This window comes from Natator depressus, chromosome 2, assembly GCF_965152275.1.
Source record: "Natator depressus isolate rNatDep1 chromosome 2, rNatDep2.hap1, whole genome shotgun sequence".
In the NCBI taxonomy this organism is placed as follows: domain Eukaryota; kingdom Metazoa; phylum Chordata; order Testudines; family Cheloniidae; genus Natator; species Natator depressus.
In genome coordinates, this window is record NC_134235.1 from 35,076,558 (window position 1) to 35,099,163 (window position 22,606).

At 36.6% G+C, this 22,606-nt stretch overlaps 1 protein-coding gene across 27 annotated transcripts in view; it reads right to left on the bottom strand.

The window, feature by feature from the left end:
- RIMS2 (regulating synaptic membrane exocytosis 2) overlaps positions 1-22,606 on the bottom strand; it is a 737,938-nt gene that overhangs the window by 133,860 nt on the left and 581,472 nt on the right. For 12 of the 27 annotated variants that reach the window (XM_074943967.1, XM_074943969.1, XM_074943968.1 and 9 more), the window contains one exon: positions 9,199-9,231. The exons of 12 other annotated variants lie outside the window; for them this stretch is intronic. In XM_074943967.1, coding sequence (XP_074800068.1) covers positions 9,199-9,231 — 33 coding nt within the window. Of the gene's footprint in view, positions 1-9,198; positions 9,241-22,606 lie in introns of all 27 variants that reach the window. 3 more of the 27 variants (XM_074943992.1, XM_074943994.1, XM_074943995.1) reach the window with 2 other exon arrangements.

Here is a 22,606-nt window from a genome sequence, read left to right on the forward strand (position 1 = left end):
AATTAGATATTTAGAAACAGACTATTTTTGCTCTTGCAAGTACTTTATTATTTGCAGTTAACTTTATTTGTATTCTCTTGCCTTATGTTATGGTATGTTGCCCCGGCAAACTCATTTCATCTTCTTAATTAAACAAATTGCTAAACCTTTTGAGTTTTCTCTATGTTTTCTTTTACACCACTCGGACTCACCAATATGATGGCTAGGAATACAATACTTTATCACATTACGTCCTCAAAAGTATAGCTATGCTTTTCACTGACTAAAAATAATTGTACACAAGGAATTATTGTTATTGGTTCAATCTAAAGTTTGTGAGAGTTAAGTGGCATCCATCATGATAATACCCTTGATTTGGGGCACAGATTATGATTAAATATTGAGAAGAAATCTCTGTTCAGTCTGCAACAGCATCTAAAAATGTGGAAATATATTTCTGCTATGATGTAGGATAAACTTATTTTCCTGATACGCTGGTATGATTCAACGGACATATTTGTCCAACTGCCTAAATTACAAGATTTTTCTGCAGTACATCTTTATATGAGTACGTGGTTGCTAAAAAGAAGGGAGCTTGAAAGGGGCCTGATATTTAGAAAGTGTTCAACACCAACCCAGTGACAATCAGCCATTTTAAATTGACTCAGATTGGACACCTTACATTTGAGGAACCCCAAATCATTAGTCACTTCTGAAAATTCCGGCTCATATCTCATCTGGTTGTATTATCTTTCTGCCCTTCAGTGTGTGAGTCTGGTCAGGGGCCGGTCTCTATGACTTCAGTAAACTACACCAGTTTATGCTAGCCAGGAATCTGACCCCCATTCTTAATAAGCTCAAGAAAATTCCCTGAAGATTAATTTAGTGTTTTGAAAATGGAGTGACTTATTCTATGTGTATATTTGGTAAGAAAATAAGACTAGCTGAGCCTTAATTTGAAATATGACCTATAAGCACAGCTTACATATTTACAGCAATGCTTCAAGAGAAGCAATTAAATAAGCTTGCGTATTTCAGTATTTATGATTACTTAATTAGGCTTTTATTTCCTTTCTATATCCTTCATATTAACCAATATTTTTCCTTTTTTACTTTGCTGTGTCTTGAATTAACCTTGATATATAGACTGAAATCCTGATATTGTATCCTGTGTATGACCAGCTGAACTGAATAAAGTATTGAACTCTAACTGTATCAAAGTTATCCAATTTGTCTGGAAAAGAAACAATACACTTCACATAAGTGGATTTCTGTACATTGCTGAAATGATCTGTTTTGGGCCGCAGCTAGATCAGACTGTAGGTCTGTATATCTGTGTTTCTCTTTCAATAGTCACATATTCCTCACTTTGCTACAAAACAGAATCGCCCCTGTATTTGACCTTTGTAATCACAATGATCCCTAAGCCTGCATTTAATAGTTAACCACTGCATATGTTCCCCACAGATCTTGTAGGGGCCTTTTTTTCAGTTAGATCTATATGTCTATTTAGGAGATGGAATGAAGAGGACAGGATGCTAATTAAATTCATAGCTGATTTTAAAGCTCAATGAAATCTTCATTTCAAGTGTTTTTGACAAAATGTATTAGTATGAATGTGCACAGTGCAGCAAAAATTGCAACAAAAATAATATGAATTGTTGAGGGATATTAATATAAAACATTATGGCAGTGGTGCTCAATTCAGGGGCAACATGATTTAGAGAAATGTGCACAGGGCTAGAATCCCAGAGCTCCTGACTTGCATTCTGTGTTTTCTGTTAAAAAAAAAAAATAGAAAGAGAAAATTCTGTCAAAATTAGTATTGTGTTTTATGGAAAGAGTTTTTATGTGTGATTTTTGTTCAAAGGGATAATATCAGACATAATGGGCGCAAATAATAAAAAAACTAATATGTTTATTTTCATGTAGTAAAAAACAAATGACACTAATTTTTAACTATTTTGTTGCTTTTTAAATGTTGATAGTTGATGAATATATATTGTTATAGAAAACTTGTATTTGGAAAATTGCATTCTTTGATATTAATGAAGTTTTGATTTTCTATAAATGGGTAGATCTAGACTATAGCAATGAGTGCAACTGTCAAAGAAAAGAATAAGAAGCTGGTTAAAATGTCTGAGTTGTGTGTATATATTGTACTTGGTGAATATGAATGAATCCCTGAAATGCTCTGTTTTATTTCTTTTTTAGATTGACTTTATATTAATATATCAATTAAAACATTCTGGGAATGTCAGACCATTTACCAATAGCAAATAAAACACATATTACTAAAACACCTACTATGACTATCCCAACTCATGCCAGTACACAGTACTCCATGTTTTCCAAGGGTTGTGGTGGATTCTCAATCACTGGCAATTGTTAAATCAAGATTGGACGTTTTCTAAAAGATGTGCCCTAGGAATCATTTGGGGGAAAATTCTCTGGCCTGTGTTATACAGGAGGACTAGATGACCACAATGGTTCTTTCCTATCACTAGCTACTGCAATACAAATGTTTTTTTTCCTCCCAAACTTATACAAACATACAGCATTAGATAGGTGGGTGCGACTTTTCTTTATGAATGTTGTTGAATCATATTAATCAATATCATGCTGATAAGCAGAAAATACAAACTTTTAATTCCAAAGGAAATGACAGTGATTAAAATGTAAAAAATGATTAAAAAATAAAAATAAACTAGAAGCACTTCAGCATTATGAATTATGGCCAACCAATAGAAGCAACCTCCTCAACAGATGCCCGAATCTTCTTTGTGATAAGAAACACTTTTCCAACCCCAAAAGATAAAAAATATATATTGTTTACATCATATAACATATTTTTTTCTAAATCTTTAGGCTGAAATAAATGGTATAACCATAGTAATGGTGGTCAACTTAGACCCTAAATCCATATTTAGGTGCCTATTTTTGTTTTATAAAAGGGTAGGAGGCTGATTTTCTGAGGTGCTGAGTACCCACAACTTCCATTTAATTGAGATGCCTCAATATGGGTTTAGCAACCTAACTTTAGGTACCTACTTTATAAAATGTTAGCCAAAACTACTATAAGTTACCACACTGATTTCCATACAATGTAGAAAAGGAGGTAACCTTCTTGTAATTTGCTTTATAAAGCGTATAATAGCAACTTTGTGTTAAAACTCACTAAAATAATACTCTTCTCAAAACAAACATTTTACAAGAGTATTTTTGGTCTCATTTTTTTAAAGTGTTTGGTTTCAAATAGCAAAACTAGGACATATCAACAGCTCTGTACTCCTCTTACATGCAATAACAAAGAGTTAAGATTCCTTGAATTTTTCAAAGCTTTCTAACTAATTCAGTTTCCACTTCTATTTCTACCCCTTCCTTCCCCCCCCCCCCCCAAAAACCCCTATCACTTCTTTTGTGTTCCGAAAAAAATATTTTACTGTATGCCTTACCTCCTGATTCAAGAGAGAGACTGGCTGGGTATTTGCCACTACTTTTATTCATATCCCATGAATAGCATATATTTAACAAAGTAAAACTCTTCCTAAGAGTAGGCCAACCTGTGGTGTAACTGAGGAAAAGCCTATGTTTACCACCTGTTTCCACAGGATCAGCTAATACAGATTGCATTTGAGGCCTTTAAGGACAGCCTCCAAGTTTAGTTTCTAGCACTGCTATTCCTGGAACAAGCATATTGGCTAAACTGTCCATTCTACCTGAATGAGGAGGATGCTGGGGTAAGAAGACTGGCAAGCCTTAGTCATACTCCACCTTGCATTATGAGTCTGTCCTGATGCCCTTTATTCTTGCTCTCCATAGTTCCAAAGAAACTGCTGGTGGTGGCTGTTTTTCATGATTGTTGTACTACAGTCAGGGGCTGTACAGCCAAAGTAGACAAATGTGTAAAAGCCACCTTCAGTGCCACCTGCAGGACCTACAGATATCTGACCCCTTACCTCTGGAGAGACACTGTATGCAGCCATTCTTTCCAGGGGGGTTATATTATTATCATCTATCTCTGACCCACACACAGCCTGAGTGTAGAGAACTTGAGTAGCTGTTGTGGAAAGAAGTTAAATGTTTCTGTACAAGAAACAAAATATTTTTTTTCAGAAAAGATCTCCTTTATTATTTTTAAAGGAAATTTAAAGGAGATTGAAGAGTCAATCACAGTACTCACAGGGGAAGGGTCGGATGAAAACTCTTCAAGTCAGTGGAGTTCCTCAGGGAGGAGTATGTCTTTACTGTTTTCTATTTGAGAACTAGCCATCATGTTTTTTCTTGGCCTCAGACTGATACATTAAAAAAAGACTCCGAGGATATTTCTCATCAATTACACCAATTTCTATCACAGTGCCTAAAACATATTAATGACGTTACTTTAAATTGACTGTAATTTGCAAAATAAATAACACTGCTTAGTAAAACCACTGAAGGAGATGACTTGGTGATCTAAGCCTTAGGAAGGAAAGACCAAGACTCACTAGAACCATAGGTTCAAAAAATGATAGGGTCAACTCAGTTCGATATTCTTCTGCGCTAGACACATTGAGGTGGTAAATTTGCATACATTTTTTGGAGGAGGCCTTAAAAATGAGGTTCTGACTGACCTAAGTACAGTAGGAAGGCACAATCCTTGCTCAGAAGAGCTTACAGACTAATTTAAAACAGGACCCAAAGGAGTGTAACAAACATTAGGGTGAAGTAGGAGAGGAAAGACAAAGGTAACTAATAGGAGTGTGCAGTTATAGAGGCTTGTAATATGCAAGACTGGATGATTCAGAATTATTTAAATGTTATATTTTTAAACAAAACAAATAGTCATTGTGTGTGAGAGAGATTAGGATGCGGTAGGGGACGAGTGGTAGCAGACACTCTGGAAGGTTCATACTTGCATCAGTGAAAGTGCCAGTAGTGGCAGATCATACTGCTCCCCATTTCAGGGATGGCAAGAATCAGTGCAGCCTCATGCTCAGGCTTGGGAAGCTCTGAGTATTTTGTGGAGGCAGAGAACCAGCTCAGGTCCTCCTTCCTCCTATTCTTGTTCTGTCCCTGTTTCAACCAACCTCTGAGATGTGACATAAAATCATTGTTGGCAGAGTTGGGAATAGAATCTACATCCCTTAATACAGCAGATCCAATTCTCATCCACTTTGATGGACTGCCTCTTCTAAAGGACCTGTAAAATCTCCATGGTTGGCCATGATGTCTGAAAAATGGAGCAACTTCAGTATACTAACTATTTCAAAATGTTATATTCCTCCTGTAGTGGCTGGTCCAAAGAGGATAACAGCCTACTCTAGCTGCTAGCCATTGCAATTACTCCTTTATTCAAGTAGTAGAGGCTTAAGCTGTATTGCTGAAAGGCTAGGGTTCACTTTCTCTTGATGACCCTGAAGGAAGTATTACAACTGCACATTACTTAATTTGTTTTTTTAAACAAACTAACAAACCAAACAACACTAGGAAATTACATACAGAATCTAATTTAGTAGAATGTTATTAAATTTGCAAAATCAAGCTCTCAAAAGTTATGAAATGCCAGAAGTGAGGTTGCCCATGCAACCTAAGTTCCATCTCTTGTTCATCATGGTTCAGTCTTTAATTACATGATCACATACTATTTTGTCCACAGGACCCTTGCCTCATTCAGTCCACAGGATGGACAGTGCTCAGGCAACTGTTCAGTATTTCTTGTGTATTCTCATCATTAAGTTGTGTCCCCACACCGAATGTAGTACTCATCATCCAAACTCTGCACTGAATATGGAATTATTAATTTCCTTAAGGGGTTTTCTATGGTACTCATCAGTGAAGTATCTGAGTGCCTCACAAATGTTAATTTATATTCACAACTCTCCTTTGAGATACAAAACTATTATCATCACTATTTCACAGATGAGTACAAAGAGCATAAGAACAAAATTTGCATATGTTGACCAATTATGGTGCATAATTTTTCAAATACTTAGCATTTTACAGTTTTACATGAATAATAAATGAATCTTCACAACACTCCTGCCTGAGAGGTAGCTGGGTAACTATTGCAGATGGGGAAATGAGATAGAGCGGCACAGTGAACTACTTAAAGCTACACAGTGAGTCACTATCAGAGTCAGGATTAGGCGTAGGGGTCTCCTGAGTCCCAGCTCTGGCCAGAGGTTTCACAGCTGCCAATTACTTTAGCTGCAATTGTGAGTGCTCAGCACTTGTGAAAATCAGGCCCTTCTCATGTTGGGTTCCCAGAACATGGGGAACACACAGCAAAAATCTGGTTCCAGTAACTCACCTAGAAAGTGTGTGGCAGAGGCAGGGAGAGAATCAAGTTCTCCTAAGTAGCATTCACCTGCTTTAACCACAAAATCATCCTTTCTCTGCCCTATTCTTTACACTCCTCCTACACCTTCTACAGTAAATAGGACACATTGCTACACATTTCTGCCTCACTCACCACACAGCCCTAATTCATTTAGTGAGCTCAGTGCATTCTGTGCACTGAATAATGCTGGGTCCTTTAGAAAAGGTAGTATGTGATCATGTAAATAAAGACTGTATCATAATGCATACACACAATGGAGCAGAATGAAGGTTGCATAACCTACCTCAATTCTGTCTTTTCCTAAGTTTTGAGAGCTTAATTTTGCAACCTTCATAAAAGTATTTAAATGTAGCTTTATTATCAGCAATATACTGCACAGCTGGAGTGATAGATATAGTTAAAACTGGCCAAGAATTTCTACCCTAGATCATTTCCATTCATACTTTTCTGAAAAATAAAATTTTCCAGACCTTGTCTCTGACTTTGATGAATGTTGAGATATGGAGGTGCTAAGTCATTTACTCATGCATTATGGGTGGTATATCCACATCTGAGTATGTGAAAATAGTGTTGTTAATTAAGAAGATACCATACAATTACAATATATGCCCATGTACTATACCTGACCTTGTTCCTGCAAAAATTAATATGTTTACCTTGGCATAAATAAGTAATTGAGGAAAACTACAATCATGCATGTTTCACAGAATCATAGGACTGGAAGGGACCTCAAGAGGTCTTCTAGTCCAGTCCTCTGCACTCAAGACAGAACTAATATTATCTAAGGTGTTTATCTAACCTGCTCTTAAAAACATCCAATGATGGAAATTCCACAACCTTTCTAGGAAATTTATTCCAGTGCTTAACTACCCTGACAGTTAGGAATTTTTTCTTAATGTCCAACCTAAACATCCCTTGCTGCATTTCAAGCCCATTGCTTAAATGGGCTTGTTTGTAGGATTATGACCTCTCTGGGCATATACACTGCAGCAGGCATTGTGGTTCTATTGTACACTTATTTAAAATATTTTCAAAAAATATGAGATGCTGTTTTTGGCTGCACATTCCTAAATGTTTTATTCATTCATTCCTTACACAGACATTATTAACATATTTAAACATTCCCTGGTTTGAACTGTATGCTCAATTAGATATGTTCATATTCGTATTAAAATAAGTTAGCATTATATGTTGCATTACATATAGTGGACCCAACGTGTGATTAAAGAAACAGAAGAGAACATCTTAAATAAATCCAGGTCTCTCTGCTCCCCCCCTTTGACAAGTATAATTTGGGCTTCCCTCTTTCTACTCCGAATGATTGAGTCCTTGGTTCTCCTGCTACCCTCTCTCCCAACTAATGAACTATGGGTTCTTCTATTTCTCCTCACTGGTCCATTAATTCTGTGCACTTCCCTCCTCCCCACATTTCTTTGCAGGCGCCTCTATTGCAGTCAGTGTTGCTGACACTTCCAAACTTGATCACAAGTCTCACAATATTTGTTTTGGGTTTTTTTGAGCCCCAACCGCAGTGGTCACCTTATTACATAAAAACCTCCGGTTTTAGCCATCATAGCTGCAAAGAAAAACTTGAAAATGTGAACTTTGAACTAGTTCAAAAAACTAGAATGCAACATCTTTTATCTTTAAAGTATCATGATTTTTATTCAGTGTTGTGATTTCAGAACCTGACTCATGATTTTTGAATCCTCAGAGTTGACAATACTGCTGCTTATACTGGGCTCTCACTTTCCTAGGTCTTCCTCTCCACCTAACTCCTTCTCCGTCCTCACTAAGGAGAGTCACAAGGACTCCAGTCACTCCTTCCCTGCTCCTTTTATAGGATAAGTGGCCATTCAGCTGTTATACGTCCTGTAAAAGAACTCTGCTTCCTGTCCTCCATTCCCCTCCTGAAAAATGGGGTGAGTGGTGGGCTGCTCAGTAGTTATCCTCCCTCATCACCTACTACTAAAAACAGCAGCAATGATATGAAGGATGAAATCTCCAGAAGAAATAAGAAGTACACAGCCTTGAGAAAAGCACTGAACAACATAGATATTAATCACTACCCAAACAGCTCTCCAATGTTTAGTCATTACATCCTTATATTCTTATCACACCCTTTTTGGTATGGGAGAACAGTGCTTGAACTCTAACAAGTTTTTCTTCCAAAATCAATCACAGAATCACAGAATATCAGGGTTGGAAGGGACCTCAGGAGATCATCTAGTCCAAACCCCTGCTCAAAGCAGGACCAATCCCCATTTTTTGCCACAGATCAACTTAACAGCCCCCTCAAGGATTAAACTCACAACCCTGGGTTTATCATCATGGTGCATTTGATTAAGCTAAGATCAGGATCTCAGAGCATCAAATGCAACCCAATGAAAATCTTCAATTTTGAAACTACCTCTTCCCCAAGAAAAAAAAAGAATGCTAAAATATTTGAGTTTCTGTAACTTCTGGAACAGTTTTTGAATGTAGTGATAAACCAGACCTCACCAGTAGGCAATGTGAGTTGACAGGGATCTTAAAAGCTAACATGGAAAGAAAATGGATATGGGGAATAAACAGTGAGTTGGAAAAACTATAATAGGTAGTTTGAAATGAGTAAGATAAGGTATTTTTTTTTATGTGTAGGGCACCATTTCATTTACTTTAACACTTCATATTTTTTGTGCAGTATATAGTTTATATGCACTGGTAAAAATAATTATCTATACACAAATGATAAACATCTAAAATTCATTTTTTACAATCATAAAGTGTTTAAGTTTAAGAGGGGAAAGTATGTGAGACGGGGTATGATAAAATGTACAGGACAAGCAAGATGATAAAATCCACAGGACAAGTAAAATGAAAAAATAACAGAGAGATAAGCACTATAAGAGACAGACCTGAGTTTCTTCTCCTTGATGATTCCGCTTCTTCTGTGATCACATCATATAATGGATAGACATAGACAAAGGAGATGGGCGTGAGTGGATGTACTCAGAAGGTAAAAACCGACACTGAGGGAAAGGGCTGAAAATTGTTTTAGAGAGAGGCTTGTAGTGCAGAGTTAGAAAAGGGGGTAAAGTAACACAACAGACACCAAAAGGAAAAAGAAAGCCAAGAAAGAGCTGATTAAACTACTGTTGGAGAAAAAGAACCAGAAATACAGAGTTAGTGTAAGAGATAAGGAAATAACAAATGTTACAGTTGACTGCAATGCCAGTCCTGGCAGCGAAGCCGAGGAAAGACTTGGTTAGTAAAAGGCAGGCTAATTAGCAGTTACCACTTTGTTCATGACATGGATTATTCAGCTTCTTGAAACAATATCTACTTAAAACCAAGTAACTTTTTTTTTCTTTAAATGAACCTTAAAGATAACAAACCCTGATTTCATTCTTAAATTGCCAACATCCGGAACTGTATTATTAAAGTATTTTAATTATTTCTTTTCCTTTCTTATTTATGCTGAACCAAAGTTCCACATATCCAGAATTACAGATTAATAACTGGAAAAGGACAAAAAAGTCCAATATTTTCCAGAATCCACATAACACATTCTGCAAATGATCTGTGTTATCATAACATTGTGCTACTGCAATATTCTCCAGCCCAAACTGTAGAACAAGACCAGACAATAAAAAAACAGAATATATAATTATTTTCTCTTGCATTCAAATGAGTAGATAATATTCTAGTTCCCTCACTTGTAAACCAATTATATATGACTTACAGTACAGGATATTTATACAAGTCAAGTGCATGAAGCAACCGTGTCCTGTACCTTACATTAAAATGTAGCATTCAAAACCATGCACTGCCATTTAAGACATGAGTATATTTTGGGGAGAGTTTCACTCAGTGTACCATATGTCTATTTCCAAATACAGGGTGGAGGGAAGTCATCTTCAAAGGAAGTGGAAATTACACAAATGTTGGTGACCTGCCAACATCAGCAACATAAATATATTCTTGTCTTCCAAAACATAAGCAGAGCCAAATTATGGCCTAGCTTTAACTTGCAATCCATACTGATCCTGAGACTTCCCTCATATATTCAACCCCCAATCAGAATTCATTTGCAGGCACTATATAAAGAATCCCAGAAAAGTTTGGGCAGTTGTTTTGCAATCAGTGTTGTGATTCCAAAAAAAATTATATAAATTAGAACACATCTGCATAAGTCAATACATTGAAAATGATGCTAAAGACAAAACTTAATGTTATCTGTTACCAATTTAATGTTGTCTATTCTAAGAATGACATTTCTAACTTTATTCCATGTTAAACTACAGCTGGCATATTGTAACCTATTGCATACTGACAAATGCCAAGATTCTGCAAATCTTCTGTAATAAATCAACTTGTAAAAGACACATCTGATATTTATTTGTGCTAATTGAATAGGAATTTGTTTACAATATGGGTGCTAATCAATGAGCATATATGAAAGCAGTAAAAAGTTAAACAAAAAAAACAAAAAAAAAGACCAGAGCAGCTGAAAGCTTTGATAAGGACTGTTATGTACCTACACTCTGAAAAGGTAAAATGTTAGGATGAGTACATATCCTTTTAGATAGGCAAGACATATATGTCATAAACCAAGATATGAACAAGTGAATACGAAAGCTCAGCTTTTCCTAGGTACTGTATATCCTGTATTGGCAATATGTGAAAATAATTGCCACAAACATATTAAAAAGTCCAACTTTGTTAAGTTCTTTGAACATGTTTTATGTTGTATTCACATATCCCTGAAACCCACACTATTACCTCAACTAAAAGTATTATTAGAAAGTGTTAAAATGAACATGGAAAAATATAATCTCTCTCTTTCTCTCGACCGCCTTATATTTTTCATTGGTTATTTTTAATATCCAGCCATTTGCTTATCTTAGAAAAAGACACTTGCAGTTGGCCAAATCTCTCTTTAAGAGGTCGTGAAGGGGAGTTTGGCCTGAGAAAGGAATAAAGCCCCAGTTTTGCGATGGGATCTACCCATGAGGAGTTCCAGCAAACAGGACTCTGTGTGAGCGAAAGAGTCCATGAGGGAAGCTCCTTTGCAGGATCAGGTATATGATTTAGGCCCAAATGATCAATATCTAGCTTCAATAATATAAGTAACATGTCACAATATTTACTACCAATTTGCTACCTCGTGCAACACTTGTCATGAAAATTCAAGTGTATTTTATTTAAATTTTAACAATCCAACAGTGTCATTATCAATTAAATGAAACAATTTTTAACAGTACAAATGCACTGTTATTCTTCTGCTTCTGTTACCAGACAGAATGTATTAGAAGCCCAATATTAACACGAGCCAGGCAGGAAAATATGAAAAAGTTACTTGTTTACTTGATAGGTTTCAGAGTAGCAGCTGTGTTAGTCCGTATTCACAAAAAGAAAAGGAGTACTAGTGGCACCTTAGAGACTAACCAACTTATTTGAGCATAAGCTTTCGTGAGCTACAGCTCACTTCATCGAATGTAGCTCCCGAAAGCTTATGCTCAAATAAATTGGTTAGTCTCTAAGGTGCCACTAGTACTCCTTTTCTTTTTGTTTAGTTGAGGACATCTGTCAGCTTGTGTCTCAAGAACTCAGAAAATTTTGCCATTGGTAATATTTTACTTTTTGATAATGACTGATTCATAAAAGTTCTGTAGCAGCTAAATTAATAGTGCTATTAGGACTTCCTTCTACTGATGGTTAACTGAAAGGGGTTGGTGTGTTGCCATGTCATAACTTTTAGTGAGTAATCCATGAATATTTATAGCAGTTTCCTTTTGACTAAGAAGCTATGCCATACATCCCAAAAAGTAGAGTTTTAAAACTCTCTCTCTCTATTTCTTTTAATCTAATGAATTAAATCTTTGTTGATACAATTTATTAGCATCTGAAAGCAAAATTATGGGGTGAAAGGCTGTTAAATTTGCATGGTAGTAATAGGCAGTCGGCTCATTTACGTAGTCATTGCTTTGGTAAGGAACTAGCATTTATTTGGATCTATTGTTCGTTCTGATGTGGAACAATGCTAAGTATAAATGCCTATTGCACAGAAATTAGGAAATGTGAGTGTCTTCTACTGCATACATTTATAAAGAAAACTAATGCCAATTATTGTACCATACAGTTGAGTAAAACAGAAGTTAATTGATTATTCTTTTATCTTGTTCTGACACAAAATTCTGTAATGTTTTTCATGACAAATAAAATGTGAATTACTACAGAAACGTGTTTAATTAAAGGTATCAATCTCAGTGCACAAACAACTCTATCTGAAACTTTGCATATTACTGAGGTCAAACTTTGCTTTAACCTGCCACAAGGCAGGATAATTACACTAATCAGATATGCCCATATTAAACACTAATGGTAGTACAGGGCATAGAAGTAAAGGGCAAACATCTTCCTCTCCTGGCAGATTTTGATTCCAATATTCTTTGCTCCTCACATACACAGATCTTCCATTATATCTTGATGCTCAGCAGCCTCTATGGATCCTAGCTCTGCAGTGCTTCATTGCTGTCCTCAAAATATAATTAATTGTGTGTAGAAGCACAGTGTCCTGTTCAAAATCCTACAACATGGAGAAAATTCTAGGACAGGGATGATCCAGGATTTTGTATGTCTCATAAATACATTTGACTAGAACACACATAACTGGATCAGGAGAATAGAGGCAAGTGGCACCTCACCTCCAGGACTCAAGAAAGGCAGCTGTTCCCTGAGGCTAGGTGAACAGTGAAAGGGTGGGGATAGTGTAGGTGATCTGGGAGTAGATAAGAGCAGGGAGATAATTATTAGAGGAGGAGTTTGGAGAACAGCAGTCAATTTATAATGAAGAGGAAATAAAAATCACGTTTCAGCATAATCTCCCTGTCAAACAGAGAGAAAACCAAATAATAATGATTTTAGCCCTCCTTATAGGTATACTAAATCTCAGACTCAGACTTCCAGTTCTTTCCCCAAGTATATAAGATCCCTACTACTAAAGGCTAGTTCTTTAAAGTTCAGAATCATCCATCGACAATCATTACAGCAGACTGGACAGTGACAGAGATTTTTTGCACAAAACAATAGTCAGAGGACTGTGATGTAAAAATCCCCACAGAGATCAAAGAATTGGAATACTGTATTTTGTAGTTTGATCTTTCAGAGTAAATATATGACTAGATAAAAAGAGAATAGGAATATGGAGAACCTACAGACACTCCTTTACATAGATAAGGGCAATAGATAGAAAGGAGGTTGGGAAACACATAAAAGAACAACCTTTAGATAATTTGGGCAGCATTGTCTCTGTATTGCATGAAAAATATCCAGTGTGCATCAAACTTACTGCTTTACAAATCTCAAGAGATATAACTGATCACAGAATATAAGAAATACAAATGAGAAATGCAGATAGATTGCAGTTATGATTTTGTTCCTTTAAACCAAATTCAGATTATATGTTTATATAAAAAAACAGAAAGAATTTTCAAACAGTCTTTTGCCATTACACACTGAAGGGCTTTTTGAAATCCAGTTAATAAAAAGTATATCATTAATCTATGCTGAGAAGATGGTAGATAACTCCCATCAACAGGTCATCTAATTTAAGTTATTAAAACTCTAATTCTGCCTCAGAAAATAAATTTTTCAGGGTATGTTACCACATTTATATACAATCTACTTGCAGTATAGGGTATAGAGTGGCTATTTGAAATTGAAGTAATTGCTGTCAGACGGTTGATCTTTCTGGTCTAATCCTACTCCCAAAGATGTCAGTGGTTTCAATTTGGGATAGAATCAGGCCTTCCATAGGCCTATGATAAGAGAGTTCACAAGAATTCTGTCCAAAGTAGCAGTCAGAAATGGAATTAGGAATAACTACACACAAAAAGTAGTATGAAAAAGGATGCTACATCAGACAGTTGGTCTGCATGCATACAGAATCCAACAAGCCATATGTGTGGTATGCTGTAAAGTTCCTTCCTGACCTCTGTACAAGTTCCGTTTCAACTCAGAAGCCCAAGATTTCATTATAACTGCCACCTATGCAATAGCACTACAGCAGCAATCAGCATACAGACCCCTGATTTAAAAGGAGACACAGAGATGGCAGGACTTTTTCCTATGAGAAGTCCTTATACTCCCTGTCAAGTCTACTAGAGCCTGAATTTGTTTCCATTCATAGAGGCCATGAAAAGTAAACCTTTTCATGTGGACTTTTGACAAGGATGTGTATTAAGGGCTGCAGGTGGTTAGATTTAGGAGAGGGTCTTATATTGATTTTACTCAACTGTTATTCTAGTCTGAATGATTTGGGCTGGGCAGTTCATTTGCATTTCATATTTGATTTTTGTTGCTGCCCATTTGAAGTACTATAACTTAGAGCTGTGGGTTATTAAGAAATCTAAATAAACATAAAAATCAATAAATTAATGGAGTAATTGTTTTAAGTTTGTTGCCCTGGAGCAGAAAGGAATCACTGAGTGTTTTTTGATAATGGGCAAACAATTGATTTTTTAGTTCATTGGCAATTCTGAAACATTGAAAAAATAAGTGTTGGTGAATATAACAAGTAAATTTCATGTTGAATTGAACATTTTGCTTGACACAAAACACTTAATTTCTAAGCATTGTTAAAGGATTGATTCACAAACTGACCGGACGAATGGGTGGCATTGCTCCTGCCCTTACGAGCTTTAGCCCTCCCCAGGGATGGGGGAGACCCAGGTTCAATTCCCCCAGTCTGCTTAATGTGGAAAAGGATTTGAACAGGGATCTCCCATCTTGCAGAAAAGTACTCTACATACTGAGCTAGTCTGATGTGGATTCCTCTCAATCTCTCCTGTGGTAGCTGTTCCACTATTTATAAATAAACAAATAGCCATTGGAACAGGGACATGAAGTTAGGTCTCTCACCTCCCAGGTCAGCTGCCTTAACCAGCAAGCTATAGAGTCATTCTCAGACCCTTTCTTTCTCTGGCCCCCAGTGACTAATTATTTATACAAAGTGGAACAGTTCAACGGGAAAGATTAAGAGAGACCCATATCAGAATATCCCATATCCCAGTGGCTAGGGCACTTTCCTGTAATATGGCAGACCCATAGTCAAAATCCTTCTCCACATCAGACAGACAGCGGGAACTGAACCTGACTCCCACATTCTTGGTGGATGACCTAATCAATGGGCTGACACTAATCAGGGGGCTGCTGCTACCACCTCCTCTGGCTGTTTTGTGAATGGTGCCTCAGTCCTGAAATATATATAGGCCAAAACTATTCAGCATGTCAAATTTGGGAATAGGTTTGGTGTCTGGAAAAATGCATTTTTGGTGAATTTACTATTGGCCAAAAAAAGTCGCCAGCTGTAATTCTGAGTACTTTAGTCGAGCCAGCTCTTACTCTTCCCATGTTAAATAATCCTAGTTTTTGAAATCGCTCCTAACATGTAAATCCTGCTATAAATTTTAACCACCTTTACTTTCTTTCATGACCTTTTCAATCTTTGCTGTACCTTCATAGCCTCCTCTATCCATAACTTCTCCTCTCTTTCCCCTGTCATGACCCAGTCGGCATGGTGTTAGCAATGAACTCTTTTCCCCTTACAATTTCTGTTTCCTACCTCTTCTCTTTCCCACCCATTTCCTTTGAATCCCAATCCATTGTGTTTTCCTTTATCCTCTCTAAGTGGACATTATCTGCTCCCCACCTTCCTTCCTGTCAAGCTTTAATGGCTGGTGCTCTTTCTTCTTATTACTCTAAGCTGCTATCTTAGTACTAGGTAATTTCAGTTTCAGTATCAGTTACCCTTTTGATTCTCCTGCCTCTTCACTTTCTTTCACTAACCTCCATGTTTAATCACCAATTTTGGATGGGATTTTTTCCCCCAAACACTGTTCTCTCTTTGTTTAAATTTCTTCTGATCACCATTTGCTCTTTCTCAATATTGCTCACTTCCAATCACATCCACCATTTGTATTCTTTGGTCTAGCAAACTTTCTGACTTTTCTGCTGCTCTGTCCTTGTCCCACTCACTGCTACTGATGCCACTGTTTCTACTTTCAAACTCTATGCTCTTCACTCTCCTCTCACAGCAATCTTCCAATTGTTTTAATCCCTAACCTTGACTTTTTCCCATCATTCAATACCTCCACACTTTTCTGAGTTCTCTGCGCCTTTGTACAAAGTCCTGTAACTACACTGACTTCCTCCTCTCTTCTCTCAATTTCAATTTCCTCTATTCTAAACAAATTGATGTCATCTCTCTGATGGACTTCCATGACACGAATTTCCACTTAGAGTTGTATTCTTACATGGATTCTCTGTGCAGTCTGTTGGGAAATATGTATGTCCCTCTCTGGATCAGAGCCTGCTCCCCACACGTGGCTCTGGTACTCCACAGAGGGCTTTCTGTGAGAGCCCAAGAAGGGGAGATGGTGCCACAGAGGCACAGATCTTCTCCTTCTATATGTGAAGAACTTCCACATGGCTGGATCATGGGGATGACTAAGGACATCAGAATTTAGTCAAATAAAAATAATAAACTTTCTTAATTCAAATAATTAAAATTTGGACACTATATTTCAGATAGGTGATAAAATGTTAGGATGATACCATTGTATTATTTTCCATTTTGTTTTCACAAATCCAAGCATCCTATTTTCTATTTTAACTGTTGCTACACAATGGACAGATAAACGGAGGTCTCATTTTAAAATCCTTCTGCACGATATTTTCTATACACAATTGGGAAAAACATCCAAACCAGAAGAAACATTTTAAACACAATCACTAAATGTACTGAGCTATCCATGACTCCTAAGATTTCTGTCCCTCATGATCCTCTAAGTTTAGACATTCAACATATACGAATTTAGACTATTTTTGTGAATGTTCATTATCTTTCTCTTATTCTAGCTAACTTCACTCTAACATTGTGCTACCTCTTCTAAATCATTAAAAATACATTGAACAATATTGCTCCCCAAAAATGACAATTGGGACTCTCAAATTTTAACTTCTTTGTACTCTGAAAGGCAGAAATCCACGTCAATTACTCTCTTTGTCTTCAATTGTTAATTGCTTTTTAATAAATGCTAAGACTTTCCCTCTCACCCGGGGGTTATTCATGTTCCTTAATTGTGGCTTGTAAACTATGAGTGAGTGTGGCAAGGTCTGCATTTTTGATTAAATAATGCTATTTCCTTGACAGAGAAAGATGAAGGAAACCAGTCCTGGTTATTGCTGTACATTACCATATAATAGCAGGTAGAGATACAAGAGGACCCTGATTGCCCACCTTACTAATAAAAACAGGGAGAAACCCAAATATCAGCTTTGTCATCTCATCTGGATATTTTCTGAATCACTTTTATCATGTCTGGATTGAGCTTTAATGAGCTAGACCTCATTAAATCCCCAATTTTTTCTGGACACTGTGAAATCTGAAAGACTGCACAATCCATATAATCGTTTCTGTGTCACATGTTACTCATGTCTCTGACATATTACTGGCTTGGTAATCTAAACACTTCAATCTCTCCTCCAGTTGCTTCTCATACACATTGAACAAAAAAGATGAAATGATGTGGACCTGCAGTATCAGCCCAAGAGAGCTGCTGGGATTGGATGTTATCCTTTGGTCTCTTTCACAGAGTACATACGCCCATCACCCTTGCACAACTCTTCATCTATCCTTGCCAGAAAGTACAACACTATCAACTATACATCATGAGATATAGTATTAAAGGCAACTGACAGATCTAAAGTAAACAACTGGCCACTTAGTTTTTGTCCATTGTCAAGAGATTATTGACAGATGATCATCGATAGATCAGTGCTGTGTCTGTATCATTATTAGTTCTAAAACCAGGGGATCTAGGAAATCTGAGAACCAAGAGCTTCTTCAGCACAACTTTACCAATTACCTTCTCGAAGAATGGAACAGTAGAGACAGGGTGATACTGGCAAGATTACCAGCATCAAGATAGACCAATCCTGGCATCTTGCCCTATCTTATTTCCATCAACATAGGGTATACCTATTCTCTGCCCACATACAATTACCTTTTACCTCACACTCTTGAGAGTAATAAATCAGGCATAAGTTACTAGCTCTCAATGCAGAGGACTATGCCCAGTGTTTAACATTGCTCCCGAACGTGATCTCCACTCATTGTTACAGTAGAGAGCAAGAGACTGAAGCTCTGTCCCTTTCCTTGCACTGCATAAGAAAACAGAAGATTCAAGGCCTCAGAATGTGATTCCTGACACTGAAACTCTAACCCACCTGCCTTCATGCTTCATCCATCATAGCTCAGAGGGAAGCAGTGTTTACAGCAGAAGCCACTATATCAACAGTTAAGGACAAAAGGTGAATACTGTATTGCATCAGGTTGTTGACACAGTGGTGCACTGACTGTGGAACATTCTCTCACAGAGCCATGAAACCATTTAAAATAAGGCACCACACTAGCCTTGAGTTGTTATGGTTCTTAAGGATATATTGCTTACCTATATCAATATTTCTGCCATTCTGCACTTAATTTCTTTCAAAACCCATAGATAAATACTATCTACTCTTCGTGATTTACTGAACAATAGCCACCAAATTACCCCAAAACTTAGAGATTTCAATTTATGTTAAAAAAACGCCATTGATTTACCATTAGGAATACCTTAGATATACGAATTTCCCTGTCGTCTTCTATGGCAGACACTGATCATTTAATTCCTTTAATTTCTCCACATCTTTATTATCATCTTCACTTGTCCACAAATACCCTTGATAAACTCTAAAGCATTTCTAGTCAAACATGCATCTGGGTTCTAATGCTTTTGTAGGCTTTCTAAAATTATATTTCTTGTGATTCTGAGCTATTTCTTTTTATTTTCATCTCTTTACCTTTTTACTTCCAATTTGCCCTCACCTGACCCAATTCATGAGTCACTATATATATATATTTAAAATTCAACTGGGATTTATAGTTTTAAAAAAGATGCTTTATAAACTACAACAATACCATGTTCCATGTGACCACGTAGGTTATATTGTCAACTGCATCCTGCACAAATTGGTCTAGATTCATTATGCCAGAGCTGGCTATGGCAGAGGGTCCTTAGCACTGGAATGTCCATCAGGAGGGGGCTGCAGCAGTGCAAGGTGCCCACAATCTTCCCAGTGCCAACAGTCCTGCAGATAGTCCAATGCAGCCTCAAAAGCAGATGGCCTGGCCAGGGACTGTGCTGAATTAGTGGCTCCCTGTCGCAGCCTGTGCAGCCTCGGTTCCTAAAGTGTTCTTGGTAAAAATTAAAGCCACTCCTACCTAGAGGCTGAATCCCATCTTGGAAAGTTTCAGGAAATCTGTGTCCCTTCTGCAGTACAGGGGATTTTGGCAAGATTACCCCACTGTATGTATATATGGCGGGGTTGGTGATTCTCTAATGGCATACAGCCTCTACAGGGGCTTCTACACCACCTCTCCTCTCAGCTGTAGTGCACAGAGGGTGGGCCGAAAAAGGGGGATAGTTACAGTGCTCCTATGCTGCCCCTGTGCCAATACTGGGCTGTAGCTGTGGTCCATTGTAGCCATTAGCAGTAATGTAAATTAGAACAGACTTTAGGTTATTTTACCTTGTCTCTTTAAGGTTCTGACACACTACAATATTTTGCATAATAATTAATTTAAATCAGGTTTTAAAGATTCTGTAATATCATGGTGATATGTGTAGAATCAGATCCTAAATAGATTAGATAGAATAGATAAGATAAAATAGATAGCCACTCCTTGGGAAATAATACATAGGGGATGTTATCCAGATTAATTTAGTGAATATTGTTTAATCTCTTCATACAAAACAATATTATTCAGGTTAATTCTATCAGCCCATTTTATAAAAAATCTATGAAAAATAATGAAAGTGTTTAAGTTTAGGTCATTACAAAATTAGTCCCTTTTCTTCAATGATACTTTCAGAATTTGATACTTACATCTTGGCTATGACAAAGACCTGGCTGAGATCAGGTAAAGAGTTTGTGTTACTTAATGGTTATGGTTAACTAGTTGGTTATGTTCCAACTAGTTATATTTTCTTTCATTATCCTAGAAATAAGGCCACTTCAGTTGTACAGCACAGTTTGCTCTACATCATTTCCATCTCCATTACTGTATTTTATCATCTTTGGTAAAGTTTGTTTAGATTTCTGACTGATTTTCTGCCAAAATCTCTATTTCTCAAATGTTATGTGCTATACAAGGTGCAGATCATCCTTATTGTTATTTATTTCAGTTACCTGAAATAGTTATCTATTTTTTCAAACATTTTTATATACACATGCAGATATATTCTGTGAACAACATGCAGATGTTATCATTTTAAAATTTAATTCAAAATATTTCTACTTAAAACACACTAGAGATCATTCTTGTCCTGGTTATTTCTGTAGGTTTTATCTTATTTTCTGATTACTTTTTGCAATATATCAAATCTTTTATTTTAAAAAAGTTTCTAGCATTTATTTATTTGTGCAGAAAACAATCGGAATGTGAACTAAGTGTAAACTGATGCACTGCAGTGTTATTGAGTCTACAAAAAGAAAACCTGAAAAAATATCTTTCAGAGAAGTGTGAACTGTCTCATTCATCAGAATAAATTGTTGATTCTGAAATCTAGTTTTTGGCAATGTAGTAATTTTTCAGTGCTGATCAAAAAAAAACATTCTGCTCATGTGCTTATCCAAAATTTCTGGATGCAGAAATGGGTGTTGAATGGGAGATCAGGGAAAGTTATTACTGTTAATTATTAAGATGGGGAATTAACAATTCAAGGCTCCCCAAAAATTCAAGTGAAGTCTTCTCTGACCCACAAGGGGAAGGAGAGAAAAAGTATCTCTTCCCGAGTACAAAAAGCCTCAATCATTTCCTGGATTCAAAAACCCAAACTGCATCCCACCATTCTTAATGTATGTCCCTTAATGAAACTACTCTATATGCAGCTGCAAAATCCTCCTGCTTCCCCCTGACATATACTACAATGCAATTATGTGTAATCAATAAAAATTCTGTGTCATACTGAAATGAAAATTGGAGGCAATTAAAAACTGGAAAACATTTCATAATTCTGTAATTGTACTGATTTTCATATCAACCAAATTATACAAGGAATAACATACTGACTGAATTATTAATTTTTATATTTAACTAAATCTCCCTGGTTTTCAATTTACTGGGAGTTGACCTATGATCAAAAGGTTGTATGAGCAAGGAATATGTATGGCTAACTGGCTTCCCCTTCAGCAAACTCCCTGAATACAAATTCTCTTACATCATTTGTTTCTCACTCAGCATCTCCCCTGCATATCTCAAATTTGTTGCATTCCTCCTCAAGAAATCAGAAGACTGGGACCCTCTCTCAACTAATTTTTATCACCAAAATCTCAGAGTTAATCCCAGTCATTAGCCAATAGCAACACAGTTACTTGCAATACTATTTAATTCAACCAAACAGTCAGCAGATTATCGTAGTCCTCCAGCTTGGTCATGTGACCACCCAAGTTGGAGGACTGAAACAATCTGCTGAGAGCTTGGTTGAGTAACAGTGTCTAATGTAACTGCTTTGTTATTCATAGGGGGAATCCCCCCAGTGATTGGCTAAACTAGCTTTAGAGCATTGTTGCAATAACAGAATAGTGCAGAGCTGCTCAAATGTAGCCCAGAATCTGCTATTGATTTCTCTTAATGTCTAACTTCTGATGCTATTAATTAAAATTTGATTCCGCAAGTGCAAAGAGTTTTGAGATACAGTATGTTCAAAAGATGGTATGTGATGTCATATATTGAATTATATTAATAAGGTAACCCACTATTTTCTCATATAGCATCTTTTTTAACATACTGTATCTCAAAATGCTCTCTTGATTGCAGAACTAAATGGTTAAGCATCCATTTCATTTATTAATTTAAAACCTTTACCAGAAGATATATAAAGTGTACATCATGTTCAGAATATTTAGCAGGCTCATACATTTAAAATTATAAAAAAAATTAGGATTATTTTCCTAAAAATGTGTATGTTTTTACCCAGCTAATTTATTTTAGAATGTATATTTTATATTTGGGAAAAGTACTCAGTTAGAAAATGCATAGGACTCACTTTGATGGGTCTTAGTAAATCCTTACAATGACAAATCCTCCACTGATAAGTAAGGACTAAATAAAAATGGAGTAAAACTCTCCCAACCGGCTCTTAGCAGTCACCCAACAGACAGCAACAACTCTGTTGCACAAAGGCCAATCCTACAAACCTTTACTTGCATGAGTAG